Here is a 27,025-nt window from a genome sequence, read left to right on the forward strand (position 1 = left end):
GTCCTTTTTGTTATTGCTTTAACTTTTGTGGTATCCTCTTGAAAAAGAAAATGAGGCATCCTTGAAGAAATAGCTGATTCACAGGTGGAAGGCCAGAAGGCACAAAATAAATCTTATCAAGCCAGATAACAGGCATTTATACAGGAATCACCCTGAAAACATTCAACTGCTCCAATCTAGGCCAATCTAATGAAAAATAACGAAGTTAAAATATAACCTACTAAATAAAACAGGAATCCATAATGATGTAAGAACAGGATAAAATACCAACTGATTATCACTGTAATAGAAATAGTATAGTTAATAACGCAGAGGGTACTATGAAAGACTGATAGGTAGAAGTTTGATGAAAAGACAGTGGCCTAATCTTAGTATAATTTTCCCCCAATACTACTTTCAGAGAAAAATGGTACAGAAACCTGAAAAGAACCAACATGACCAATGATCATGGTCATAGAAATGATTCCAGGAATGAAAAACTTCACATACAATACACCTTAGTGTTCTGTACATTTTTGAGATTTTCTTGCCATCACTTCGTTCATGGTCATTATGAAAAAGCTCAATAGGAAAATACAATGGTATACAGCTGTAATTCTAGCTACTCAAGTTGAGGCAAGGGATCTTTCAAGCCCAGATAATTGAAAGCAGCCTGGACAACTTAGCTGGGACTCTGTCTCCATAAAAAAAAATAGAAAGGAGCCGGGCGCTGGTGTAATCCTAGCTACGCCTGTAATCCTAGCTACTCAGGAGGCTGAGATCTGAGGATCACGGTTCAAAGCCAGCCCGGGCAGGAGAGACCGTGAGACTCCTATCTCCAATAAACCACCAGAAAACCGGAAGTGGCGCTGTAGCTCAAGTGGTAGAGCGCTTGCCTTGAGCTGAAGAGCTGAGGGACAGCGCCCAGGCCCAGAGTTCAAGCCCCACGACCGACAAAAAAAAAAAAAAAAAAAAAGAAAGGAACTAATATGCCTGTACTCTGTATTTTAAAGCATGAATGTAAATGACTATGTGACCAGATGGAATCCTGAATCAGAGGAAGGGGATATTGGGACAACTGGTGAAATTGTAGAGCTGTGTATTTGGACATTTGATATGGTTAAGCTGAACTGATTTGGAGGACTCATGATTGTTATTTAATTGGAGAAGAACATACAGAGTATCCAAAGGTAATGAGCAATCATATCTAGTTTTGGACATATATGAGATAATGTAATAGGACAAATGAGGAATAAAACTAACAGCTAGGCTATCTGGGTATTCAGAGGTTATTGCTATTATAAACTTACTGAAGTCAGAAACTCACACAAAAAATTTCATGCATTAGTTATGTAATTCATATTATTTAAAGTAAATAAATCTCTAGTTACCATAGTTACCTTGTCCATTAGTTTGGGTTGTTGTTGGTGCACCCGCAGGAGCTGCAGGTGGTGGCTGTGCTTGTTGTTGGTAATAGTGAGCATAATAAGCAGCCCAAGCTGCTGAATTTGGATCCGTTCCTGTTTTAGCTAGAATTAATAAACACAAGCTCAAGGTTTATATTCTTATCTGTAGTAAAAATTAACCTGCCCTGCCAAAGCTCAAATACACAGGCCCACTAAAAGGAAACATTGTTTATAGAACATCTAACTCAATATCTAAGCTCGCTATGTACAGTAAGTTCTTTGTGGCAGGTAGCTGAAGGAAGAGATTAACAAAGTAGAAATAATTAGAACCAACGTTTTTCCTATGTTGTATTCCCTGAAGATACAAAATCTTAACATTTGTAACTGATGTTCAGTGTTAATAAACTGAATTCCCTTGTTTATCCTTTCCATTTAAGCTGGTATCTCTCCAACACTCAGGTTGGGGCTGGAACAAATTGGTGTACTTTTCCGAAAACACCATGCTCATGTCGGGGCTTTTGGTATGTCCAACCAGTTTCTTCTGTGCTTGGTTCATCTTCATTCACTCCTCATAGAGCAATTGATGTTATTTATTACGATCTGAGACCTCTTAGTGAGAAACCACAAGTCTTTTTATTGATTTTTGTCCTTTATAATAAACAAAGAATGTTATATAATACTACGTACATATCTTTATTAGTCTGTACTCCTCCAAAGAATGTATTTTCCACAGCTAGTGTCTATGTGGAAACAGCTTTCTGCTCATTCTGAACAAGCAGCAATTTTCAGAAGCTTAATGAAGGCTACTGAAGTTTGGGAAAAGGACAAGTATTTTGAGGAAAAGAAAATTTAAGGCAGCAAGAAATTAAAGTTAGTCTCCAACCCTTTCTCAACTGCTCAATATACTACTACTTTCTACATTCATGTGTCAGTGGTGTCATTATCTGTATATTAATAAACATTTAGGATTTCCTTCAGATGGGGATCTCACTGTTGCTGGTCTCAAACTCCTAGGCTCAAATGATCGTCCCTCTTGCGCCTCCCACGAGTAGCTGAGACTACAGACAGATGTATGTCAACATGAATAGAATAAACATTAGCAAGAAATATTAAGAGCAATTACTCATCCATGTGTAAATCATAAGACAGTCCGATAGCTACATTTATCTAGTATATACTGAAAACTTTCTAACAACATTATCAATTTACTTAATTTTGTAGCTAAGAAAACAAAGTGAGGGGAGTTCAAATACTTCCTCAACACTTAATCTAAACTACTTGATTCAAGAACTAAATTCTTGATCACTATATAAATATGTACAAATTATTTTCTTTTTGCTATTTTGTATTCCAAGGCAAAAGTCTTGATATGTTGCTGAGGCTGACCTGGAGCTCAAAACCCTCCTGTCCATCCTCTTGGAGTGCTGGGATTCAGGTGAATACTACTGACAATAAAATATACAATTCTATTCTTAGCAACACCTGACACCAAAAACTCAGTAACACTTTGATAAACCTGAGTTAAATTGCCTAGCTGCCAAAGGCAAAGCTTGAAGAATCCATACTCATTGGCCAGGTCTTACAGTAATGACTGTATTACCACACCAACTGGAAAACATTACAATACATATTTTCTTCAATTGCTACCCATTCAAATAGTGACATTCAGGTTGCCCAATATAAATCTGCTCAACTTATTGACTCTCATTCCTTTGCTTATCTTACAAAAGGAAAATCCTTCCCATTCTTAGTAAGATTGATTTTCAGATTGTTATACATCATATTTCACTTTACCTTATAACCTATTCAGTTACACTACTATTTATGTAACAGGAGTGTAAAACTTGCTATTGGACATAAAGTCATGTGTGTAAACCCATGTCCTAGCACAATGAGTAAGTAGAAGTTGCGGTCATTTAGTGATTGTCATGTTATTTCATAACATGAATTACTGAAGAACAAAATTCCAGTTAAAGCTGATATGTGACTTATTTAAAAACAATACAAAAGTACACTTAGTAGAACAGCTTCATTTAAATCAATTACTTTGGTTCTTAAAAGTAAATATACTAAGCCAGTTTGCCTGTTAATCCTAGCTACTTAGGTGGCTGAGATCTGAGGATTACAGTTCAAAGTCAGCCCAAGCCAGTAGAGTCTGAGACTTTCTAATTAACCACCAAAAATGCCAGAAGTGGAGCTGTGGCTCAAATGGTAAGAGTGCTAGCCTTAAGCAGAAAAACTTAGCACCCAGACCCTGAAATTCAAGTCCCAGGACTGACACAAAAGAACACAGAAATTAACATACTAAATGTACAAAGTAATTCACAATTTAGGGTACCTATTTTGAAACAATTTGTATTAACTGGTTTCAAAGAAGGCCTCTTTGTTGACCAAGATGGAAATAAAAACTGTCATGAAGAGATGCAAGCACAGAACACATAAAATCTAAATATGAATGCAGAAAATATTTTATTAAATGTAGCCAGTACAGTTATTAAATTTGGACCTGCTTTTTACTAAAATTGACTACAATGGACAGTTTATAGTATAGATAATAAGATCAGCTGCTTTAAGAGCTTAATGCTCAACTACTTAATTTTATAAATATTTTATAAATGCAATTTTATAAACATACAATAATCTTTCATGGAAAGTCACACTATACATATCTAAAAGCACTGGTACCTAAAACACTGTTATTCCTGTAACTTTCAGCACTATTGTGTTCATTTAGAAGTAAAAAGCCAGAAAAATGGCTCTACATAGGCCATAGTCTTTAATACCTTGGTAAAAGTAATGCCTAACACTCTGCTAACAATCTTCACTAACTAAAGAGTGAAGGTAATTTGTATAAAAATAGGATCAACATTAGGAAATTTATGATGGCAACAAGGAATGATGGGTAAATACAGACAACGCACTAATGTAAGTAATACTTTACCTGGATCAGGAGGAGCCTGTTGTTGCCAATGTGGATATGCATTTCCCCATCCCTGGGGAGCATACGGGGCTGGAGGACCACTGTAAAGAAAATATGTATATAAATAACCATTTGCCAAAATCTAGGATCTTTAGGGAAAAGCCTAGAATCAATTCGGTACTTACTGAGGAGCTGGGCCAGGTGGTCCTGGATTATAAGGTGCAGGGTTGTATGGTCCCATTGGAGCTCCAGGCCCTGGTGGCCCAGGAGGCCCATGGGGGCCTGGGACACCATGGGGCCCGTGGGGTACAGGTGGCCCTAAAGGATTTACTGGGCCCTGTCAAACACCGAAAGACATTAAAAACAGTCAGAAAAGGTGTGGCCAAGTTATTTAAAGATCAAGTGACAAGTTTTAGAGTTCCTTATACTATTGTAAAATCCATTAAAAATGTGTTACATTGAGACCTTAAAAATTCATAAAAACCAGTTGCATTCGTAACTAAATGCAAAAAGCTTTTCCTTTTTTGTGCTAATATTGAGGCTTGAACTCAGGCCCTTGCATTGACTTTTTTTCCTTTCAAGGCTGGTGCTCTACCACTTGAACCACACCTCTACTTCTGGCCTTTTTGCTGGTTTACAAGAGCTAAGACTTTTCTGGTGGGAGCTGGCTCAGATCTCAGCCTGATGACTAGTTAGGATTACAGATGTGAGCCAAGAGGGACTGGATCTTTAACCTCTTTTTCTATTCTTTTTGTCCTTTTACAATTCTTTTGTAGCAACTGAGTTTGAACTCAGAGCCTAGTGATTGCTAAGCTGGTGTTCCACTACTACAGTCACATACCTAACCCCTTTAGTTTACATTAATTTTGAATAGACTTGACTTTTTACCTGGGCCTTTGGCTGGACTGCTTTTTGTTGGGCCAACTTTCAATAGAGATCTGACATCTGTTTCTAGAGATAGGATTACAGGCTCATGCCACAAATCCCAGCTTTATATTGTTAGTAAGGGAAAACTTATCAGATACTAAGTCCTTATCTGTTAACTACATTTCTACTCTCCCAGACAGCAATTTGGCCAATGTGATATTCCTCAAAATGTTTAATTTCTATATTGTAAATTGTCTATAGAGCATGTCATCTGCAATATAATAATCATTACATAAAATTACTTCAGAACTTTTCTATTTTTGAACCTTATTTAGATCAATAGGCACTATCCCATTTTTCCTTGTATCAATCAGAACTTTCTAAACAGCATGAAAAATTTTGGGAGATATTTAAACTATATTTAGTTGTTAACCTTTTCACTATGAAATTAAACTCCATGACCATTGAAATCACTTTCAATTACTTGTCTCTTAAAGGCTCCAACTAATAGCTGGCCCCTTCAAAATTAAGACATGCTGGGTGCTGGTGGCTCACGCCTGTAATCCTAGCTACTCACGAGGTTGAGATCTGAGGATCACAGTCCAAAGCCAGCCCAGGCAGGAAAGTCCATGAGACTCTTATTTCCAATAAACCACTAGAAAACCAGAAGCGGTGCTGTGGCTCAAGTGGTAGAGCGCTTGCCTTGAGCTAAAGAGCGCAGGGACAGCGCCCAAGCAAGCCCAGAGTTCAAGAACACAATAGACCAAAATAAGAAAAGGCTCCAATTAATTATTTCTAACATTCATGACCTATCTTTACCAAACAAAAAACAAAAGAAAGTTAAAATACTTTTTAAGGCCATATGTGCCAGGCACTTTTTTTTTTGGCCAGTATTCTTCTGGTTAATTGGAGAGGTAATTTTGGGGATATTTTTTTGTCTGAGCTGGTTTATAATCCTAAAATCTCTGTCTACTGAGTAGCTAGGATTAAAGTCCTGAGCCAATGGCACCTTGCCTTGGCACTATTTTTTTTAGTGGAGTCTCTGAATTTTCTGCCCAGGCGGGCTTTGAACTGCAATCCTCACATCTCAGCCTTCTGAGTAGCTAGGATTATAGGTGTGGGCTACCAACACTGGGCTACAAATAGCGTTTTACTGGATTCTTTTATAATCGAAAAACTAATGTAGAATGTAAAGGAACATTTAATAACATCTAATAGTATACGTTGAATAACATTTAATAACCAAAATCTAGCTTGGTCCTGATGGCTCACAACTAGGTAATTAGGAGGCTAAGATCTGAAGGATTGTGGTTAAAGTGAGATGGGGACAGAAAAGTGGCAGCCAAGGAAGCCTAATGTCCTAAGTTAAAACCTTAATAGCAGGCAAAAAACATAAAGCCCATTAAACCTCCAAACCTGCTAAAACCAAAGCATTGAATGACAGTGCCAAGTTCCTGAATTCAAGACCCATGACAGACAAAAACAAACAAAAAAACCCCAAAGTACCTCAGAAATAGAGCTGTGGCTCAAGTGGTAGAGTACTATCCTTGAGCAAAAAAGCTCAGGGACAGCACACAGGCCCCAAGTTCAAACTCCAGGATACACAGACACACAAAAAGTTGAAGTTATTTCCAAAAGTCTAAATTCCTATTGTAAAGGTAACTGCATTATTGGATTTGGTTTTTGATAGTCCAAAGACTGGTATAAAGACCTTAATAAATTGACAATTCCCTCTATCAACTCTAGCACATGTGTATGTAATACTAACATCTCATCTATACACTCAAATTAAGGTGGCTCTAAACACCCATTAACTGTGTACTTAATTAGATTACTTTTTTTTTTTTTTTTTGGTCGGTCATGGGGCCGGAACTGTGGGCCTGGGCACTGTCCCTCAGCTCTTCAGCTGAAGGCTAGCACTATACCACTTGAGCATCAGCCCCACTTCTGGGTTTTTCTGCTTATGTGGTGCTGAGGAATTGAACCCAAGGCCTCATGCATGCAAGGCAAGCACTCTACCACTTTACCACCTTCCCAGCTTCTAATTAGATTACTGTTATTGCTAGGTATTTCCCTATGTTTCTGGAAAAAGTTAGAGAAAAATGCTTGTGGACAAGAAAAAGTTTTTGAAAGTCTTTACCTTTTTAAGGCATTTATGATCTAAATCTTGGTAAACAACTTGAACAAGTATTTGTTTTTCAGCAATTATAATCTTGGTCCATAATCTAATGTTAAAAAAATAGCTAAGGAGTCTAATAACTTGTCTCTGTTGCAATGTAGTATATTAGATATTAAGCTTATTACAAACTAAAACAACCTAACAATGGAATTAAGGTTCTTAATAACTTTGTAAATAATGTAGCTTTATTCCAGTATGAAAATAATTTCCTTCATTCCTTCTGGTAGGCAGAATACTGGATCTCTTCACAAAAGATCTCTTCACAGCACCCCCAAATAGGTAAAATTATTTAGAGTGCAGTTTAATGTAGGGGAAGAAATGTGGATTCTTGAAAAGGAAAAGCTTTAAAAAAATAAGGTCACCTCAAACAAATAAAGAGCTCAAAACTTATATGGAAATGGCTCTGTCTTAGGCTTTGTTATAGGATCTGGAAAGATTTTTTTCCAGATATGTATAACAGTCCACTCTCAGCAGCAAGGAACTGCAGAAGAACTGTAAGCAACTGTAGAAGATGAAGTGTCCCAGAGCTTACATCTGCTGGAGGCTGAGATCCAAGAGTGGCAGTTGAGAGCCAGCCCAGGCAGGAAAAGTTAGCCAATTACCACCAAAAAGCTACAAGTGGAAGGTGTGGCTCAAGTGAAGTATGCCAGCCTTGAGTTAAAAAAGCTAAAGGATAGCACCCAGGATATTCAAAGCCCTAGAATCAGCGTGCACGTGCGTGCACACACGCACAAATAAAATTGGGGGGAAAACAAAGATTAACGTAGAACAAAGTCCAGAGGATAAAACAGGATAGGTTAGTTGGACAGTCAAAAAGTATTATTTTCAAGCAAAGTAAAAGGGCCAGACTGAAAAGTTAAACTCAGGAAGTAAAAAGCACAATAAGCTCTTCTTCCCAGCACAGAGCCTTTTTATTGTTACAGGATTAAAATACAAGAAGAACTATCTACAAACCAATCTTTTCTTTTTAAAATATAGAGGCCAGGGCTGGGAAGGTGGCTCAGTGGTAGAGTGCTTGCCTTGCATGCATGAGGCCCTGGGTTCGATTCCTCAGCACCCCTTAAGCAAAAAAGAAAAAAGCTGGAAGTGGCGCTGTGACTCAAGTGGTAGAGCGCTAGCCTTGAGCTGAAGAGGTGTGGGACAGCGCCCGGGCCCAGAGTTCAGGCCCCATGGACCGGACCCCCCCCCATAAATATATAGAAGCCATCTAAATCTGCCTTATCCTTAAATATTAAAAAAAAAACTGGGAACTCTTATGAATGGGTAAAGGCAGCAGGAAAAACGAAGTCTTACCAGCTACTAGTGTTTTGAGTGGGCCTCATTCATCTTACCCACCTGATGCCACAGTCTAAAAAAAGAGAAGTTGCTAAGTGTACTCACTTAGCTTAAAATATAAAGGCTACTTTTTAGCTGGGTGCTGTAATCCTAGCTACTCCGAAGGCTGAGTTCTGAGGATCACAGTTCGAAGCCATCCTGGGCAGAAAAGTTCCCATTAGACTCTTAACTCCAATTAACTACTCAAAACTGGGAGTGGCACTGTGGTGCAAGTGGAGCTCAAGGACACCGCCCAGGCCAAGTTCAAGCCCCATGAGATCTCCACATGCACACACCTAATTTTTGGCAAGTCTAAGCCTTTAACTCACATTTCTTACACTGATAAAATGAAATGGTTCTCTCTTCCATATTCCCCTACCATGCTAATATAAAATCTGGCTGATGGGCTGGGAGGGTGGCTCAGTGGGAGAGCGCTTGCCTTGCATGCATGAGGCCCTGGGTTCGATTTCTCAGCACTACATAAGCAAAAAGAAAAAAGCCGGAAGTGGCACTGTGGCTCAAGTGGTAGAGTGCTAGCCTTGAGCTGAAGAGCTGAGGGACAGCGCCCAGGCCCAGAGTTCAGGCCCCACGACCGGACCCCCCCCCCCAAAAAAAGTAAAAAAGCTGGAAGTGGCGCTGTGGCTCAAGTGGTACAGCGCTAGCCTTGAGCTGAAGAGCTGAGGGACAGCACCTAGGCCTAGAGTTCAGGCCCTGTCACCAGAACCTCTCCCCCCCCAAATAAATAAAATCTGGCTGAAAACTAAAAAACAAATTTTTACATGGCAATGTAGTACAATTTCAATTAACGCCTTATTTATGGAACAGGGACATTAAGAACCAGGAGTTTTAGGCATACTCACACCAATCTTTTCCTCTATGAGTTGACGAGCATAGTCTATTTGTTGTGGAGTGCCACGAATTGTGAATAATTTCATATTAGGATCTGCATTAGGTGGAGGATTTCTCTGAAGTTCTATTCTTGCACCAGACTGTTGACTTATACTTTTTATGGTTTCACCACCTGAAATCAGAAAACAATAACTTGCCTGAAGTTTTAAATATGAACTATTCCAAAGAAAATAGTTGTCGGGAACCAGCAGCTCACACTAAAGTTCTAGCTACTCAGGAAGCTGAGACCTGAGAATTTTGGTTTGAAGTTAGTGGAGATAGGAGTCCATAAGACTCTATCTCCCACTAACAACCAAAGAGCTGGAAGTGGAGCTCTAGTTCAAGTAGTAGAGTGTTAGCCTTGAGCAAAAAAAAAATTCAGGACAAAGCCCAGGCCTTGAGTTCAAGTCCTAACATCTGGCCCCTCCTACAGTCACAATTAAATGAATGAGCCATTAAATCAAGTTTTGCCATCCTCCCATCTATTAGGATTTTCCATTTTGTTTATATTCAACATCTCATTCTCCTAAATACATTAAACTTCAAGTCGTTTTTGTTCAATAGGGTGAAGAAGGTAGTGAGTAGTTACTGGGTTTGAATTCAGGACCTTGAACTCAATAGGCTTATTTGCTTAGCTGATTGATTGAGCTGTGTTATTGATTTTTCTATCCAGGATGGCTTCTAATTGTGATCCTCCAGACCTCATTTCTCCTAAGAAGCTACAATTATAGGTGTGAGCCACTGAAGCCTACACAAATCATGATTGAGTCAAAAGTTCCTTACACTACTGACTCTTGATTCCTTTCTCTAGAAGCCAGAAACTTCATTTAATTTAGCTGCTACATATCAATGTAAAAATACTTTCCAAAGAATTATAATAGCAACAGAAAGTGTTTAGAAACATAAATAACTAAGAATTTAAGATACATTGCCTTTTCCTATTATTAATCCAGTTTTTCCAGTTGGCACGATAAAATTAAATTCCTGTAGTCCACCAGGTGGTCCCATGTTCCAGTTGCCTTGACCTCTACCTCTTCCTCGACCACCAGGTCCAGGTCCACCAGGATTACCAGCCTTAGGAAGGAAAAGGGGAAGAAAAAAAAAAAAACAAGACCACCAAACAGTATAAAGTATTATTTTCATAATAATAATTTAGGTCCCCACCACTAATCCTCATATTCCTGAGTCAGAAATTTAGATACAAATTCCTTGACCAAAATAATCATGTGAAGATTTCCATTTTGTTTTGTGCTTACACGGGTCTTAAATTTGGGGCTTTGTACTATTCTCTAGAGTTTTTGTAAAAGCTAGCACTTTTGTTCAAGCACTTGACCAATACCTCCACTTCTGGCTTTTGCTGGTTAATTGCAGAGAACAGTCACATAGACTTTTCTGCCTGGGATGGCTTGAACTGTGGTCCTCAGATCTCAGTCTACTAAGTACAGGTACCAATGCCCAACAATAGTTTCATTTATAAAAATTTCTGAAGTGAAAGTACTTATATAGAAATTTAAACTTTCTAGGAATAATAAAGCACTTATCAGGCATACTTCAATATAAAAATAAGGAAAGCTGTACTTTCAGATTTGATTAAAAATACCAATAGGAAAAACAAAAAAAAAAATCAAACCTGAACACTTCGAAGAAGGTCTGTAATAATTTCTGCAGCATGCTGACAACGGTCTGGAGGTCCTGTTATTTGTGCTATTCTATCAGGTGTTGTTCCATCATCTTTAAAACAAGGACATAAATTGATTTAATTGAATAGAAGTATATGAGTATCAAAACTAATGGCTATCAAAACTTAGAAGATTAACTAACTATATATGCTAACCTGGTTTAAACTGAATTCGAACACCAGCATCATTTTGTATTTTTTTGATCATCTCTCCATTTCTTCCAATTACAATGCCAACAGCAAACCTTGGAATGGGGACCTGATGAAAATTCGAGTGAAAGTATTACGAAAGCCCTTTCCTGAAAATTTAACGTACATTAAGTCATAAAAGTATAAACAGCTTTATGCATGCCATGTGTCAGTAAGAGACAAAACCTATTACAGTAGGAAGAAAAAGGGATACAATTTGAGAGGGGCCATCTATTCAAATCAAGAAAACACTGTTTTATTTAGAATAACATAAAAGGATTGCAGGTAGGTTTTTTACTTACATCTATCCCTTCATTCCCTCCAATTCTTGACCCGTACTCATTCCGAACTTCTCTGAAACCACCTTGATCACGAATTAACTCTAACACCATTTCCTTGGCTTGCTAAATTACAAAGAGTTACCCAGTTAAAAAAAAAGTATGAAAACATTCCATTTTTGTTCACATTTTGCCCAAACCCTCCCAATCTCTTTATAAAGGACAAAGTGAAGTTTACTTGAACTTTATATGGGTCGCCTGTAATCCTAAGCGGTTTGTCAGCACCAGTGTTCTGAGGTCCATCCTGAATCATAACCATTTTAACTCCAGCCCGTTCCTTAAAAATCATAAAAATCACGAGTATTACCGAGAAGAAAGATGAAAACTGACTTCAAAATATAGAAAAATAAATCACCTCACAATATAGCAATACCTGAAGTTGTTTAATAGTCTCTCCCCCTTTTCCAATAACTAATCCTGCCTTGCTAGCTGGAATCATAATTTCTTGAACTGCATTTCCAGGTCCATCACCATGATGAAAGCCAGGGGCTGGTCTTCCTTTCTCAACAATCTGGTCCAATAATCGTTTTGCTGACCTAGTAATAAGTTAAAATTTCAAGAATAAAAGTATACCACATTCATTCTTTGAGATGAGTTTTTCTAGGAATACAATTTTTGACATGTCTAAAAGCGTGCAAGGGACATAGAATTACCTCCCCACCAAGGACTATTTATTTATGTTTTAAACTACAATTTTGTTTAATGTTTTGGCTTAACTTTATTAAACAAGTAACAGTAGCATATTTCTAAAAACAATGTATCATTCCATAAGTTATAGAAAAAAATTCAAGGCAAAATAAAGGTTATAAGACAACATGAATAAAAGTTGGAGATGAGGTAGAAAGTTATTTCGTCCTGGGACTTGAACTCAGCCTGAGTGCTGTCCCTGAGCTTCCTCTGCTCCAGGCTAGTGCTTTGCCACTTGAGCCACTGCTATACTTCCAGGTTTTTGGTAGTTTAGAGTCTCACAGGCTTTCTTGTCCAAGTTGATTTTGAACCACAATCCTCAAATCTCAGCCTCCTGAGTAGCTAGGACTATAGATTATGAGCCACTGGTATCTGGCAACAATTCTGTTTTTAATGTTATCCGAGACTGGGACTAGAACTCAGTGGTAGAATGCACTCTTGTTGATCCTCAACAAAATACCTCCTTCCCCACACATTAAAAATATAGTTTGGTGACACTAGGCAATCACCAAACATGTAAGTTTGTAATTTATGGAAAAAATTCAAGATAAAAAATTTAAGAGGAAACAGGCAGGTACCTGAGGCTCATGCCAATAAACCTAAACCTAGCTACTCAGGAGGCTAAGATCTGAGGACTATGGTTTGAAACCAGCTGGGACAGAAAAGTCTGTAAAAAAAAAAAAAAAAAAAAAGTAGAAAAAGCCAGACTGGGAGCTGCGGACTCGAGTAGTACAGTGAAATCCTTGAGCACAAAGAGGTTTAAGTTAGTACTTAGGCCCTGAGTTTAAGCCCCAGGACCAGCAGAACATAAATAAAAAGTAAAATAAAAGCAAAACTTATAGTATATAAATCTGCGTACTAAATGGCAGCTAAGAGCAGCCAAAACGTAGGTGCCCCTTATCCAATTATTAAGAATGGCCTGTCCTGAGGGTCAATGCTGATAGTAAATGAAAGGTTAGAATAAACACTTGATTGGTGAGAGTTTAAGACAAAAAACAAAAACAAAAAAACAAAAACAGGCAGATGGTTTGGTTAATACAAACCTCTCAAGAATTGTTTTTTTTTGGCAAATAGATTTTAGAATTCAAGATGATTTTTTGTTTTGCTACTAGAAATTACTTAAGAAAACTAGCAATGCAGGGCTGGGAAGTTGGCTCAGTGGTAGAGAGCTCGCCTTGCATGCTTAAGGCCCTGGGTTCAATTCCTCAGCACCACATAAGCAGAAAAAAAAAAGCCAGAAGTGGCGCTGTGGCTCATGTGGTAGAGTGCTAGCCTTGAGCTGAAGAGCGGAGGGACAGCACCCAGGCCGGAGTTCAGGCCTTATGACCGGAACCCCCCCACCCCCCAAAAAAAGAAAACTAGCAATGCAGGATAAAGTTAGCTTAATTACAGGATATTATTCTATTCAAATAGTAAAGAGCTGGTCTTGAATAAAAGGAGGCAATGTATCAATAATAAGAACACACAGGACAATGTTCAAAAGTTTTATATTGTTTTTATACTTATAAAATTTAACTTTTAAACTTCTAACATTTTCATACTTACTGGACAGATTCAGGTGTTCCAGTTAACATACAAGACCTTTCTGGTAGGCCACCACTGTCTGCAATTAAAAAGAAAATTTCAGGCCAAGAAAAAATTAACCCACAGTATATCATCAGTAGGAATAAAAGCAAGCAAGTTTTCTAATCACTGAAAACATCAAGAGAAGTATAAGGGTGTATCTTAGCAGAGTATGCCTTTATACACAAGACTGGGTTTGAGCTCTTAACACTACAAAACAAAACAAAGGAAGGGAGAACCCCCAAGAAGTGTTACCAGGAGCTATCTGTATTTTGCATCCAGATTCTTGCTGTATGCGTGAGATCTGTTCACCTCCTCTGCCAATTACTAGTTAAAAAAGAAGAAAATTATTTACTGAAAGGTTAACAAGTATGCTTTGTTTATGTCTTTTAAAATTTAAAATTAGGTCACTTACTAAATCCAACCATTCCATCTGGAACTTTGTATTCTTCTGTCATTACAGATCTGCTAAGAAATTACAGAAACATCTTTTTCTTAAAAAGATATGGTACATATGTGTATGTTTTTATAAATATATGGAAGTTTAATGTCCTAATAGAGTAAACCAAGGCTCTAGGCACATACTCATGACCAAAGTATGTCCTCATACCTAGTTAAGCTAAGAATTATAAATAAAGAGCAAGGCACTGGTTGGTAGCTTATACCTAGCTACTCAGGAAGTTGAGATCTGAGGATTGTGGTTTGAAGTCAGCCTGAGTAGCAAAGTCCATGAGACTCATATCCAAATAATTAACAAAAAGCAGGAAGTAGAGCTATGGCTCAAGTGGTAGTGCTAGCCTTGAGCAGAAAAGCTCAAGACAGCACCCAGGGCCCTGAGTTAAAGGCCCCAGGACAAACACCAAAAAAATTTGTAAATAAGATACAACACATATTAACTGAATAGAAAAACGGAACAGTTTGAAGACATGAAGCAAAGGAGTTAAGAGTTCAAAATATGCCACTTCAAGTTATTATAATTCACCTTATTTCCTCTAAAACATGGCTAATCTACTTATTTTTCCAAATTTAAGAGTATCTTAAATTTCCTTTTTTTTGGTGCCAGTTCTGGGGCTTGAACTTGGCCTGGGTGCTGTTCCTGAGCTTTTGTGCTCAAGGTTAGCACTTTACCACTTGAGACATAGCTTCACTTCTGGTTTTTTGATGGTTAAGTAGTCTCAAGTACTCTCCTGGTTGGGCTGGCTTTGAACTACAACCCTCAGATCTTAGCCTCCTGAACAGCTAGATTACAAACGTGAACCACTGGCACGTGGCAAATGTCCTTATTTTTTTAGGTGAAATCCCATATATAAAAACATGCAGACATGCCTATAATCACTACACACTTAGTTAATATATACAGTTCAATTAAGGCTTGCAAAAAACCCCCCCACAAAACATTAAAAAAAAACCACTTGACTGTACCTTTGCTGTTGATGCATTGGTGGCATCTGTGTTCCAAAAGCTACCAAAAAATTAAAACAAGAATCCAAAATATTAATTAAACACAACCACATCAAACTGTCTAAATATCTTTCCCTAATTCATATAACACAATCAGAGAGAATGAAATTTAATACAGACTATTCAAATCATCACTGACAATAACAAGAAAGTCAGTGAAAGGGCAAATGTATTGCAATGGTATAAAACGCTTTCTTTAGGGGGTACAAGCATAGACTAAAAATTAAGAGTACCTAAATAAAATGTATAGTAACTCAGGAATCAAGGTTTACAACGTATATGTAGACATAAATAATTTTTTAAAGAGATGAATGCATTATTTATTATGAAAGGTATAAATTTATAATATCTATCAACTAAACTGTCCACCAAAAATAGGAATACAACAACAGTTTAAAATAATACTTACAGTCATTTTGAGGAGCAACTTTCTTAGCATCTGGTTGATCTGCAAAATTAAGCAACTTTTAATTTTCTTTTGCAGTTAACTATAAGGCTTCCTCCCTCAAGCAAAAATATCATTATAAACATTAAAATATGCAACAGAATGGTTTATTACTTGAACTAAAAAAAATTGCCAAAATTCAACCCAGACTCAATCTAAAGAAGTCATTTTTCATTCTATCCAAGTTAAGAGAAGCACAGACATTTAAGTTTTGATTTTTGTTAAATTATTGACCATGTTTGTTAAGCACTTTAGAATGATACAAGACAAAGTATTTAGCTCCATTACTAGCAAAATATCACTTGCTAAAGGCTAATGATGCTTCTATTGTAGGTACCGAAGATTGGGGTGGGGGAGAAGATGACCAAATTGTGTAAATCTCATACGTTACAAGTTGATTACAATCTGGGCAGTGGTAGCTCACACCTGTAATCCTAGCTACTCAGGAAGCTGAGATCATAGGATTTTGGTTCAAAGCTGGGCAGGAAGGTCCGTGAAACTCTGCATCAAGTAGTAGAGTGTTCACCTCGAGCTGAAGAACTCAGGGACAGTGCCCAGGCCCAGAGTTCAAAGCCCCCCTGGCCCCAAAAAAGTTGATTACATGTGACTATGAATATAAAGCTACCCCCCCAAAAACAAAAAAAAATTATAAAGAAGTCTGAATCGAAACTGTTCTATTACATTTCACTACATTAAACTTTAGAAGAATTCAAAGGCAAACTGTATGACCTACCTTCATATATAAATCCACTACAGATGACTACCACGCGCCACTTTCAATAGACTATACCTGGAAAGTACTATTATTCTCCTCCCCACCACAAACTTAAATGGCAAATACACAATTGTTATGCAGTAAAAATTCAGACACATAATCCAAAAAGATCATTGTGTCCTTTTAAGAATTCACTGGTTTATTTCATGTTTACATATTAAACACAGGTAATAAATAAAAATTCCTGCCTTTAAAAGGAGAGGGCATTCCCTCCCAGTGTGTTGTACTGCTCGGACTTGTCCAAGAGCCATCTACACATAAAATAAAAAGAATACATTACATACAACATCTGAAGCATCATTAGCTCATTTTATTAAAAACCTCACTATAAATATGAAAGACACTTTAAAAGGAAATCAAGTACACCTAACTCAGAAGCTACAAATACATTCTGTAAGCTTGGTCAAAATCCTTACCAAAAAAAACCCACCTAAAATAAAAAAAATGCATATTTGTAACTTGAGAAACTTTAACCAATGCTTTTTCAAATATAAAGCACTATAAATCCAATGTTTTAGTCCACATCAAGTTACACCTGAAAACAAAACAAAGCCCTAAAAGAAACAAAACAAAGAAATAACATACACTAGCAGACTAGCACTTTGTCCTTTCTATATTAACTGAAATCTGAAATGGCAAGATAATGAAAGCATAACACATATCCATTCAGGTATGTGCAAAACCAGTGAAGTGTTTCCTAAACCACTTAAAATTTGTTGTCAGTAGTATTGAATAATCAGTCTGTGCAACCTGTCAAACTGTTACAATCCCAAGAGAGGTAAAATTAATGGCTATTTAGATAAAACTTGATTGTTCACTCAAATTAAATTGTACCTACCTTGTCTAGGTCTCCCAGTTTTCTCTTTTCTTTTTGAGGTTAATATAAACCTTACAATTTTAGGAATCTTATAGTAAAAGTAATGCCCAACTGAATATACTAAAAATATTTCAACTAAATATGTCTATAACTTACCTCCATCTTCTAAAGGTCTTTTTTGTCCACCATAGCCATAGTCATTTGAATTTAATGATGTACCAGCATCACCCCCAATTTTTGCAGCAATCTTGGGGAAAAAAGTATAGTATCATTAAAAATAAATCAAACTTCTATATACTTGTTGATACAAAATTCTCATTTTTTACCTAATATGTACATATGCTAAATAACGCTCACTGAAACTACAACTTAATTTTTATGACCACTAATACTTTAAGTAGTTAATTACTGTGACTGGGAATTAAATTCCTCATCAAAAAACACACAAGGGTGTAGTGCCTCTGATCATATAAAATAATACTTATCAAAATGAATTCCAGGCAAAGGGGGCGGGGAGGGGAGAGGGAAGGAACCTGCTAAGAATCTTTAGAAGAGCAGCTAGTTTTGAGTTAACTAAATCCTAATCCTATCTTCTCCACTGTCTTCTCCCATGACTCTTCAAAAGATAGATGAGGAGAGTGAAATTTTCCAACATTCTACTCATATGTAGTTAGAATACTTGAAATGAGGTCAGTTCAAATTTGCATTTTTTTGTCAGTCATGGGCTTGTACTCTGGGCCTGAGGGCTGTCCCTCAGCTCTTCAGCTTAAGGCTAACAGTCTACCACTTGAGCCACAGTGCCACATCCAGTTTTCTGAGTGGTTTATTGGAAATACAAACTCAGAGACAGCCCCCAGGTCTTGAGTTAAAGCCAAGACAAACAAAAAGAAAATGTATACTAAAATTACTTCAAAACAAATTATTTATTTTTTAAAATGTTAAGATACAGCTTAAGCTGGGCACTGGTGGGTCTTGCCTGTAATTTTGGCTACTCAGATGCTAAGATCTGAGGATGGCAGTTCAAAGCTGGCCCAGGCAAGAAAGTCCCTGAGTCTCATCTCTAATAAAACACTCAGAAAACCAAAAATGGTACTGTGGCTCAAGTGGTAGAGTGCTAGCCTTGAGCTGAAGAGCTGAGGGACAGTGCCCAGGCCCACAGTTCAAGCTCCACAACTGACCCCCCCCACACACAAAAAGGCTTAGTTGCAATTCTGTAAGTAATGTCCTGAAGATATTAGCAGGAATCTGGGCAACCAGAAAGTAATCCCTTGCACTGGAGAACAAAACCCCAGGGTTGGGGGTGTGGCTTAAGTAAGTGTACAGTGCCAAAGCCCTCAGTTAAACCCCCTAGGTTCCTCCAAGCAAAAAGAAGCAAACAAACCAATCCCAGCTTTAAGTAGAGTACAATTAGTGGAAAGTTACCCAAATTAAAAAAAAAAAAATCAAACCTTTGGTTACTGAAATTCCCTCTAGGGGATCCTGATGTGAACTAACCCAATTGCCTCGTGTTTTACTATTAACAAGGAAACTGGGCAGGGTAAGCATATATTCAAGGGCTTTCTCAATTAAACGTCTATTTATATCCTTGAGTGCCTATTTCGACCTTCTTTTCTGAGAGGTGTACTAATACCCCAAAACACTGCTTTTCTACCCTTAGGTCTCAAATATCTATTGGACCACTTAAATGGTAGTCCAAAATGAACTTAAATGCCCTGCCCAGAATTAAGCAGCACTGATGTTTTTGAATGGAAAAGTACTTAAGGCCATAGTACCAAAAAACCAGAGTCAAATTCCATAGTTAACTTTCCTTCTTTTTTAAGTCGGTCACTCTGCTTGAACTCTGGGCCTCAGTGCTGGCCCTCAGCTCTTCAGCTCAAGGTTCAACCACTTGAGTCACAGAGCCACTTCCGGTTTTCTGGTGGTTTACTGGGGGGAAGAGTCTCACAGACTTTCCTTCCCGGGCAGGCTTTGAACGGCAATCCTTGGATTTCAGCCTGTTGAGTAGCTACTAGGATTACAGGAGTGAGCCACCAGTGCCTGGTTTCCACAGTTATTTCCAATGTAAAACTTTAGCAAATATCTTCCAAGAATATTTAATTCTATCTGTATATGTGAATCTTTCACTTACAATTCAATTTGACCAATGATGAGTACCTTTAAGGTGGTTACTGTAGATAAACACTACAAATATAAATGGGTTGTCTATTATCACAATCGAGCCTTTCTAGCAACTCAAGTTTTTAGTATTTAGACCCAGCTGTACCTTTTCTCACTTCATTTCCCTTTCTCCTCTTCCCCATTCACCGCTTTGCTCCAGTAACTCCACTCAAGGGTTCTGGTCATTCCAACAATCCTCAAGTGTTTGTACATTATTTTCTCTTTTAGCCAATCTCTCTCATTCTGCTTGCACAACTGTCACTACCATAGCAAGTTGACACTCTTACTTCCCTGGTACCTAGTACAGTGCCTGACCCAAAACATCACAAATGTTTACAGTGTAAGAGGATGAATCAATGTTTGTATTTTCTTTACTTTCTAATAAAGTAATCTAGTACTTTTGTTCATTTGTATTTGGTTCCTTCACAGTGTCATAGAATCCTACAAATAAATTAACTCATACATGTAGTTTCCTGTGACTGACTAGTCAAGCACAGGTACATTTCTCTAATGTGTTACCCATTAGAAAAGGGTGATGTTACATCACTGCAGATTTTAGAAAATGAATTTTGACTCAGTAATGCTTCAATTAACTGAAGGGAAAAGTTAAGAAGACTTCTAATATAATAAAAATGGTTTCTTAGTACCATTTGCTTAATACTAGTTTAAAATGCCTAGCATAATATGCAGTGTCATAAGGGAAATGTTTAATTTACAAACAGGTCCCTATCATTTCAAAATTACGAGCACATCTACTGACTACGTAAAAAGACAAAAGTTCAAACTTGAGTTTCCTGGAGTCCGTGCACCCCCACCCCTTACAGTAGTCCGTCCGGGGTGGGGGTGGGGGTCCCGCTAAGAACCTCCGGGACGCGAAGTCAGCGCCTCCAGAGCACAGAGAGGGCCGAGCACTTCACGATTGTGAACCCGGAGGCAGATTCAAATGGAAACCACGAGTACCAAGAGCCCGAGGCCATTTTGAGGAGCGAGGCGGCCGGACTCGCAGGCTGACACCCAAAATCCCGCCCAGAGGAAGGGTGAAGTCCCTTCCCCGAGCACGTGAACGCGATCCTTCCCGAAAGCGGCTTTGATTTAGGGAGGAAAAGAAAAATCCAGTCCCAAGGAGCCGGAAGTGGTTCCAAGAGTGCTTTAAAAAGGCTCCGGCCGAGCAGACCCTAGTTACTACCCCCCCCCCAACTAAGTAATTACCCGAACCTTCCTTCCACACTATTGTGTGCAAGTGGGCGCGCTTTCTGCCCGGGATGGGGGGAAGGCTAACTTCCCGGCGGAGCGGCGGCGCCGCGGGAGCGGGCGGGACACGTCAGGCCGCGTCTCGGTGGCGGGCGTCGGGTCCCGCGGATCTGCTCCCGGGCCTCCGGTCGTCCCCGCGGCGCGGAGGGGCGTGTGGACAGCCCGGCCCGCAGGGGGATCTCTGTGTCCCGGCTCCTCACGCGCGAAGGGGCGGCGGTGGCCTGCCCCGCCGGCGCCCGATCGCCGGGAGCCCGCGGGAGCCCGCCGCGCGGTCCGCACTCACCTGCCGGGCTCGCTGCAACGCATCTTTGAAAGCATCGTTCACGCCGCCGCCGCCGCCGCCGCCCCCGCCGCCGCCAGCCGAGCCGGAGGAGGGTGGAGGCACCGTCGAGTAGTCTGCCATGGTCACACGCCCGTAGCCGCCCGCCGCCCCCTTCGCGGAGATCGCCTTTCTGCTAACTGCTAAGAAAGAAAGAAAATGGCGGCCGTCGAGGATCTATCACATTCTTGCGCGACCATCGTGCCGTAAAGGGGCGGGGAATGGAACACGGAAATCCCGCGAGGTTTCTGAGGTAACCGCGCTGGGGTGGAGGTGGAGACGGGAGTGGAATTGAATAAAAGGGAGGGAAGAAGGGGGAAAAAAAAAAGGGGCGGGGGGGGGAGAGGCGAGGCCGAATATCGCGAGGGTTGGTTTAAGATCTCGCGAGAGGAGGGTTTCCCCGGGCGCCTCCTCTCCGCGTGTTGTCGGGGTGGGGTTGGGGGGGGCGGGTTGGTGAGGTTGGCTAATGGTGTCTTTTGAGTTGGCGGGTGAGGCTGGCGCGGATACGGCGTCCGGGCTTGGGTGGCGGAAAGCTGGCAGGGAACAGGCATCGTTGTTCCTTACCGGTCGCCGCCTCGGGGAGAGAGTGCGGAAGGCTTTTCCGGCAGGGTCCTTTTGTGTACCCGTAGGGCAGGGCTTGACGCCGGCGGGCGTGACGGCCACGCAACAGAGTCTCGAGGGCGCCGCGGCCCGGCCTGAGGGAAGCGCGCCCGGGCGCCGCGTGATGCTCCGGGAAACGTCTGCCTGGCCTAGTGGGAGCCCAGCATGATTTCCAGGGTAGTAAAGTTGCCCCTGTGTTCTACTTGTAGACGGTCGGCTGTGTGGATTTGTCGCCAGCCTGGGCCGCTGTCGGGTCTGGAGCTGCGTGTGTAGTTTTTGTTTGAGCGAAGGTGGGCGAGCCGACCGGAGGAAGCGCAGGCCCGCGCTTGCTGTGCGTTGAACGCGGTGGCCTGAAATCGGTGTCGGTCGGACCGGGCCGCAGGACGTCGCCGTCCGCGGGGTTCAAAGCAGCAATCGTTTGCTTGGCCAGCAGTGACCTGGTGGCTGGATACCCAAATGGACGGAAGGATTTTTTTTTCCCCCTCCTGGGTGGCCATTTCTGTTATGTACTGTATTTGCCAAGTGATTTCAGACATGTCCTCCCGGGGCCTTTGTAATATAATCTTAATCATAGCAGTTCTAGGGAGGAATTAGGATACTTAGATTTGTTATTCGGTTCATAATTTAAGTAGATCGTAGTGATTTCCCCTTCCTTTCCCACAAATGCTTTATATTTAGTTAACAGAGGTAAACATGAGCCTTGCTCACCTTGGAGGATTTTTGTCTCCTGTGAATGAGTCTAAAAAGGCAGTTTACCTATTGCTAGTCGTAGAGTGAACTTCAGTGTTCTTCGTAACCTTTCATGTGCCCGTGTATGGGGCCCTATGTAACGCAGCTGTGTAAATGGCATAAGCTTGTACGTACAAAATGGCCCATGATTTGTCTTGTAATCAACTTACACTATTTCCAGCTCTCGCCATCACTTCCAGTGTTTGTAGCAATCCCTTTACATTTTCGTAGAAAAGTAATTTGTTGGACGACACGTAATCATAGCGATATTTACAAAAGCTTAAAAGTTTGAGTGTATTGCTAAACTGACCTTTAAACGGTATTTGGATAAAATGTGCCTAACAATTTATGATCAGCAGTTGAACTTTTGCCTTTTATTAAATTGATAACACTCGTCTGATAACCAGCATGATTTACTACAGAATGATATAATCTGCCCTTAAATAATATGCTATGGTTTTTTCCTAAATACAGATAGAACCTCTTTCTTTTTCCTTTTTTTTGGTATATTTTCCTGGAAATAGGAACATTATAGAATAGAAACCATTGAAATAATTCTAGACTAGGATTTCTCAGCCTCAACAGTATTGTTATTTTGTTATGCAACTGTGCATTCTAGCATGCTTGGCAGCATCTTTGGGATCTATCCACAAGTGCTAGTAGCATCCTTTTTATCCTCTACCAGGTAGTTGTGAAAACCAAAAAATGACTTCAAACATACGCACCTAGTAACTTCTCATTGAGATTCACTAGTTATCCTTGATTTCTCTCTCTTCAGTCAGACAACAATGTATCCGTTGTTTTTTGTTTGTTTGTGTTTTGTTTTGGTGGTTATGGGTTTTGAAAACTTTGCATTTCCACATCAAGCAATCAGCCAATTGATCCAAGCCTCCAGGCCTGCTAATATGCATCTTGTGCCTGAACTACAGCTTGAACTCAAGGGTCTTAGTGTGTTTGACTTGCTTGTTCAAGACTAGCCATACTTCCAGTCTAGTGTTTTTGTTGGTTAATTGGAAGACTGCTTCAGACTGAGATCCTCAGATCTCAGCCTTCTGAGTAGCTAGAATTAGGGGCATGAGCCACTGTCATCTGGCTAATAATCTTAAATTCCATTACTTTTAAACCACACTGCTCCCATCCTGACCCAATTTACTGTCATTTCACTCTGGGATTGTTACATCTCCTAGTTTCTGTTTTCTACAGTTTACCTTTCAAGAAAATTTGTATCTAAATGTATGTAATATATAAAGTTTCATAAGTAACAAGCCCCCATGTACCCACTGTATAGGAGTATTTTCTAAGGAAAAGAAGCTTGAGTGCCTGCTTTTTTATTGTATTACAGTAATCCATTCCCCATACAGAAGCTTAATAATTTTTTGAAAACAAATCAGTTCTCTCATGTATTTCCAATTACACTATAAATCCTACTTTTCAAATGGCCTAACAGCTCCACATAATCACACCATTGTCTTTCAAGATTTGTCCCCAGCTGTTTTGGTCAACTTTCTATCCAAGGTCTTGCCTCTGATACTTTTTATACTTGCTTATTCCTTGGCCTGTAATGCTTTTATAGGTGTTCTTAAGTATGATGTGTCATATTCAAATACTATCTCCTTAGGCCTCTTGCTACTTTCCAATGACTATCTGATTACCATTTTTGCTTTATAGCATTCACATGAAATTGTTTTGTGTTCTCCATGTTTCCATTTTTATGTCCCTCTTCCATTAAGAGTATAGGCTGGAGAGCAGAGACTTTGTCTCTACCATATCAGTATACCTAGAACTCTGGGTATTTATTCTAGCCTACATAGTCTTGTAACTATGTTGTGAAAGAATTAATGTTTAAGAAAAACCCAAAACGGACTGGGAAGGTGGCTCAGTGGTAGAGCGCTTGCCTTGCATGCCTGAGGCCCTGGGTTTGATTCCTCAGCACCACATAAGCAAAAAGAAAAAAGCCGGAAGTGGCGCTGTGGCTCAAGTGGTAGAGCACTCACCTGGAGCTGAAGAGCACAGGGAAAGTGTTCAGGCCCAGAGTTCAAGCCCCGTGACCAACCCACCAAAAAAAAAAAAGTGTGTGTGTGTGTGTGTATTTAGTTGGATTTAACTTTGGGCTTGGGCCTTGTCTTAGATTTCTCATCCATGTAGAGATCATTACCTGCCTTGGGATCTAATGATTTGAGCTCTTCAGAAATCATAAAGTGCTGTTCAAGTGGGCATTTCTATGCACAAGAAAGGATAATCTGTGTAATACATTCTCAACAGCTATATTCAAATAGTTTTAGTACAATTCAGAATCTTTTAGCATCAGTTATGGAAAACTAATGATGACTTTCTTAAGCTAAATATGTTTTCTGAATTCACACATTTGTACTCTGCTGATTCTTCTAAATTTATTAAATCTGATGATATCAGATTTTTTCTTGACTATTATTTTCAATATAAATCTCTTAAAAGGCATATCATAGCTGATAATCTAGAATTGATACATTATGCTCTGAGAGATTAGCTAACTAGCCAGCTGATTTTTTTTTTTTTTTCGGTCGGTTGTGGGGCCTGAACTCTGGGCCTGGGTGCTGCCCCTTAGCTCTTAGCTCAAGGCTAGCGCTCTACCACTTGAGCCATAGCACCACTTCTGGCTTTTTTCTTATGTGGTGCTGAGGAATTGAACCCAGGGCCTCATGCATTCAAGGCAAGCACTCTACCACTGAGCCACCTTCCCGGCCCCTGATATTTTTTTTATAGTTACACCTATTAAAGAACTTTTCGGGGTCGCAGTATCAGCTCCCGAGCCTGAGCTGTGGCCCTGGCCGGTCAGTATAGGAACCTTCTCAATAAAGTTGCTTCTTCATTAAAAAAAAAAAAAAAAAAAAGGGGCTGGGAAGGTGGCTCAGTGGTAGAGTGCTTGCCTTGCATGCTCGAGGCCCTGGGTTCAATTCCTCAGCACCACATAAGCAAAAAGAAAAAAGCTGGAAGTGGCGCTGTGGCTCAAGTGGTAGAGCGCTAGCCTTGAGCTGAAGAGCTGAGGGACAGCACCCAGGCCCAGAGTTCAGGCCCCACGACCGGACCAAAAAAAAAAAAAAAAAACTTTTAGGAATTGAAGACATTGGTAATACACTTGCCTAGTATGCACAATGTCCTGAGTTCAATCCCTAGCACTGCATATAATTTTGAGTAAGAAAATAAAAAATAACAGGGTAAATTTTTATAGCTATCTTCCTGTTATGATTACTTCATTTTTTAATATAAAAAAGTTTTTCCTACTTGAATATTATCAGTTCTTTTATCACATTTATCTTATAACTCCTTAAGTCATTTTTTTAGGATAAGAAATAGAACTCGGTGGAAGAGCATTTTGTCTAACATGGTACAAGGACCTATGTTGTCTCTCTGGTACTACATGTGTAATTGTGTGTATGTGTGTGTACACATGTGTGTAAAACCTAATCTATTCCAGTGATCTTAGTGGTTGTCTGCATTGTCTACCTTAGCAACAGAGAGCTTTTTTTTTTTTTTTTTTTCAAAAAAAGCTTTGAAGGTAGGACCTAGGCTCCAGGGCTCATGTTGTAATCCTCGCTACTTAGCCTGAGATCCTGAGGGATAGCAATTCAAGCCTAACCTGGGCAAAGTTCACGCTACTCCATCCCCCGGCAGCAAGAAAATAGGGCTGGAGCTGTAGCTCTAGTGGTAGATTGCCAGCTTTTCAAGCAGGCCAACTAGTGTGATGCCCTGAGTTTAAACCGTAATAACACGCCCCCCCCCAAAGAATTAAAAATGCAGGAAGGTGCTAGAAGTGTATTTCTGTAGTAGAGTGTCTGTACAAGACCCTGAGTTTAATCCCTAGCACTGGAAGGAAAAAAAAAAAAAAAAGAAGAAGGGTTAGTCACAAGCTCTATTCTCTCTATTGGTCTGTATTAGAATCTTTTTTTTTTTTTTGGTTATGGGGGCTGAACTCCGCCTGGATGCTGCCCCTGAGCTCTTCAGCTCAAGGCTAGCACTCTACCACTTGAGCCGCAGCACCACTTCCAGCTTTTCTGCTTATGAGGTACTGAGGAATCGAACCCAGGGCCTCATTCATTCAAGGTAAGAACTCTACCACTGAGCCACCTTCCCAGCCCCTGTATTAGAATCCTTTTTTGGGGGGTGGGGGGGTCCTGACCTGGGGCCTGAACTCTGGGCCTGGGCGCTGTCCCTCAGCTCTTCAGCTCAAAGTTAGCGCTCTACTACTTGAGCCACAGCGCCACTCCGGCTTTTTTCTTTTTGCTTATGTGGTGCTGAGGAATCAAACCCAGGGCCTCAGGCATGCAAGGCAAGCAAGTGCTCTACCACTGAGCCATCTTTCCAGCCCCTGTATTAGAATCTTTAATGAAGGCTTCCTAGGTTAATCCTGAAATACAGACCACCATTCAGAGCCTAGGTGTACACTTTTGTTATACTATCATTTTAGAAGTAGAAGCATGAGAATC

General features: G+C 39.9%; 2 protein-coding genes across 27 annotated transcripts in view; one reads left to right on the forward strand and one right to left on the reverse strand.

Annotated features, from left to right (window-relative positions):
* Positions 1-21,317, reverse strand: part of Fubp1 (far upstream element binding protein 1) — a 31,351-nt gene extending 10,034 nt beyond the window's left edge. For 5 of the 22 annotated variants that reach the window (XR_011368750.1, XM_070007345.1, XM_070007341.1 and 2 more), the window contains exons 1-18: positions 21,198-21,317; positions 17,663-17,753; positions 16,878-16,940; positions 15,879-15,917; positions 15,431-15,470; positions 14,424-14,476; positions 14,264-14,335; positions 13,991-14,048; positions 12,132-12,294; positions 11,937-12,035; positions 11,723-11,824; positions 11,388-11,490; positions 11,184-11,284; positions 10,486-10,627; positions 9,526-9,686; positions 4,491-4,642; positions 4,327-4,406; positions 1,371-1,508 (exon numbers count right to left, since the gene is read on the reverse strand). Coding sequence is in view for 21 of the 22 variants with exons in the window: in XM_070007345.1 (XP_069863446.1) it covers positions 1,371-1,508; positions 4,327-4,406; positions 4,491-4,642; positions 9,526-9,686; positions 10,486-10,627; positions 11,184-11,284; positions 11,388-11,490; positions 11,723-11,824; positions 11,937-12,035; positions 12,132-12,294; positions 13,991-14,048; positions 14,264-14,335; positions 14,424-14,476; positions 15,431-15,470; positions 15,879-15,917; positions 16,878-16,940; positions 17,663-17,753; positions 21,198-21,317 (1,777 nt within the window). In the remaining variant the exon portion in view is untranslated. The remainder of the gene's footprint in view (positions 1-1,370; positions 1,509-4,326; positions 4,407-4,490; positions 4,643-9,525; positions 9,687-10,485; positions 10,628-11,183; positions 11,285-11,387; positions 11,491-11,722; positions 11,825-11,936; positions 12,036-12,131; positions 12,295-13,990; positions 14,049-14,263; positions 14,336-14,423; positions 14,477-15,430; positions 15,471-15,878; positions 15,918-16,877; positions 16,941-17,662; positions 17,754-21,197) is intronic. The other 17 variants (XM_070007354.1, XM_070007348.1, XM_070007361.1 and 14 more) reach the window with 7 other exon arrangements.
* An 87-nt stretch (positions 21,318-21,404) lies between these two features.
* Dnajb4 (DnaJ heat shock protein family (Hsp40) member B4) overlaps positions 21,405-27,025 on the forward strand; it is a 37,863-nt gene continuing 32,242 nt past the window's right edge. For 2 of the 5 annotated variants that reach the window (XM_070007363.1, XM_070007364.1), the window contains exon 1: positions 21,764-22,010. The gene's annotated coding sequence lies outside the window, so the exon portion shown is untranslated. Of the gene's footprint in view, positions 21,487-21,763; positions 22,011-25,620; positions 26,643-27,025 lie in introns of those variants that run through there. The other 3 variants (XM_070007367.1, XM_070007369.1, XM_070007368.1) reach the window with 3 other exon arrangements.

The sequence above is a fragment of the Dipodomys merriami genome, unplaced genomic scaffold (assembly GCF_024711535.1).
Source record: "Dipodomys merriami isolate MVZ:Mamm:240054 unplaced genomic scaffold, mDipMer1.0.p SCAF_7, whole genome shotgun sequence".
NCBI classification, from domain to species: domain Eukaryota; kingdom Metazoa; phylum Chordata; class Mammalia; order Rodentia; family Heteromyidae; genus Dipodomys; species Dipodomys merriami.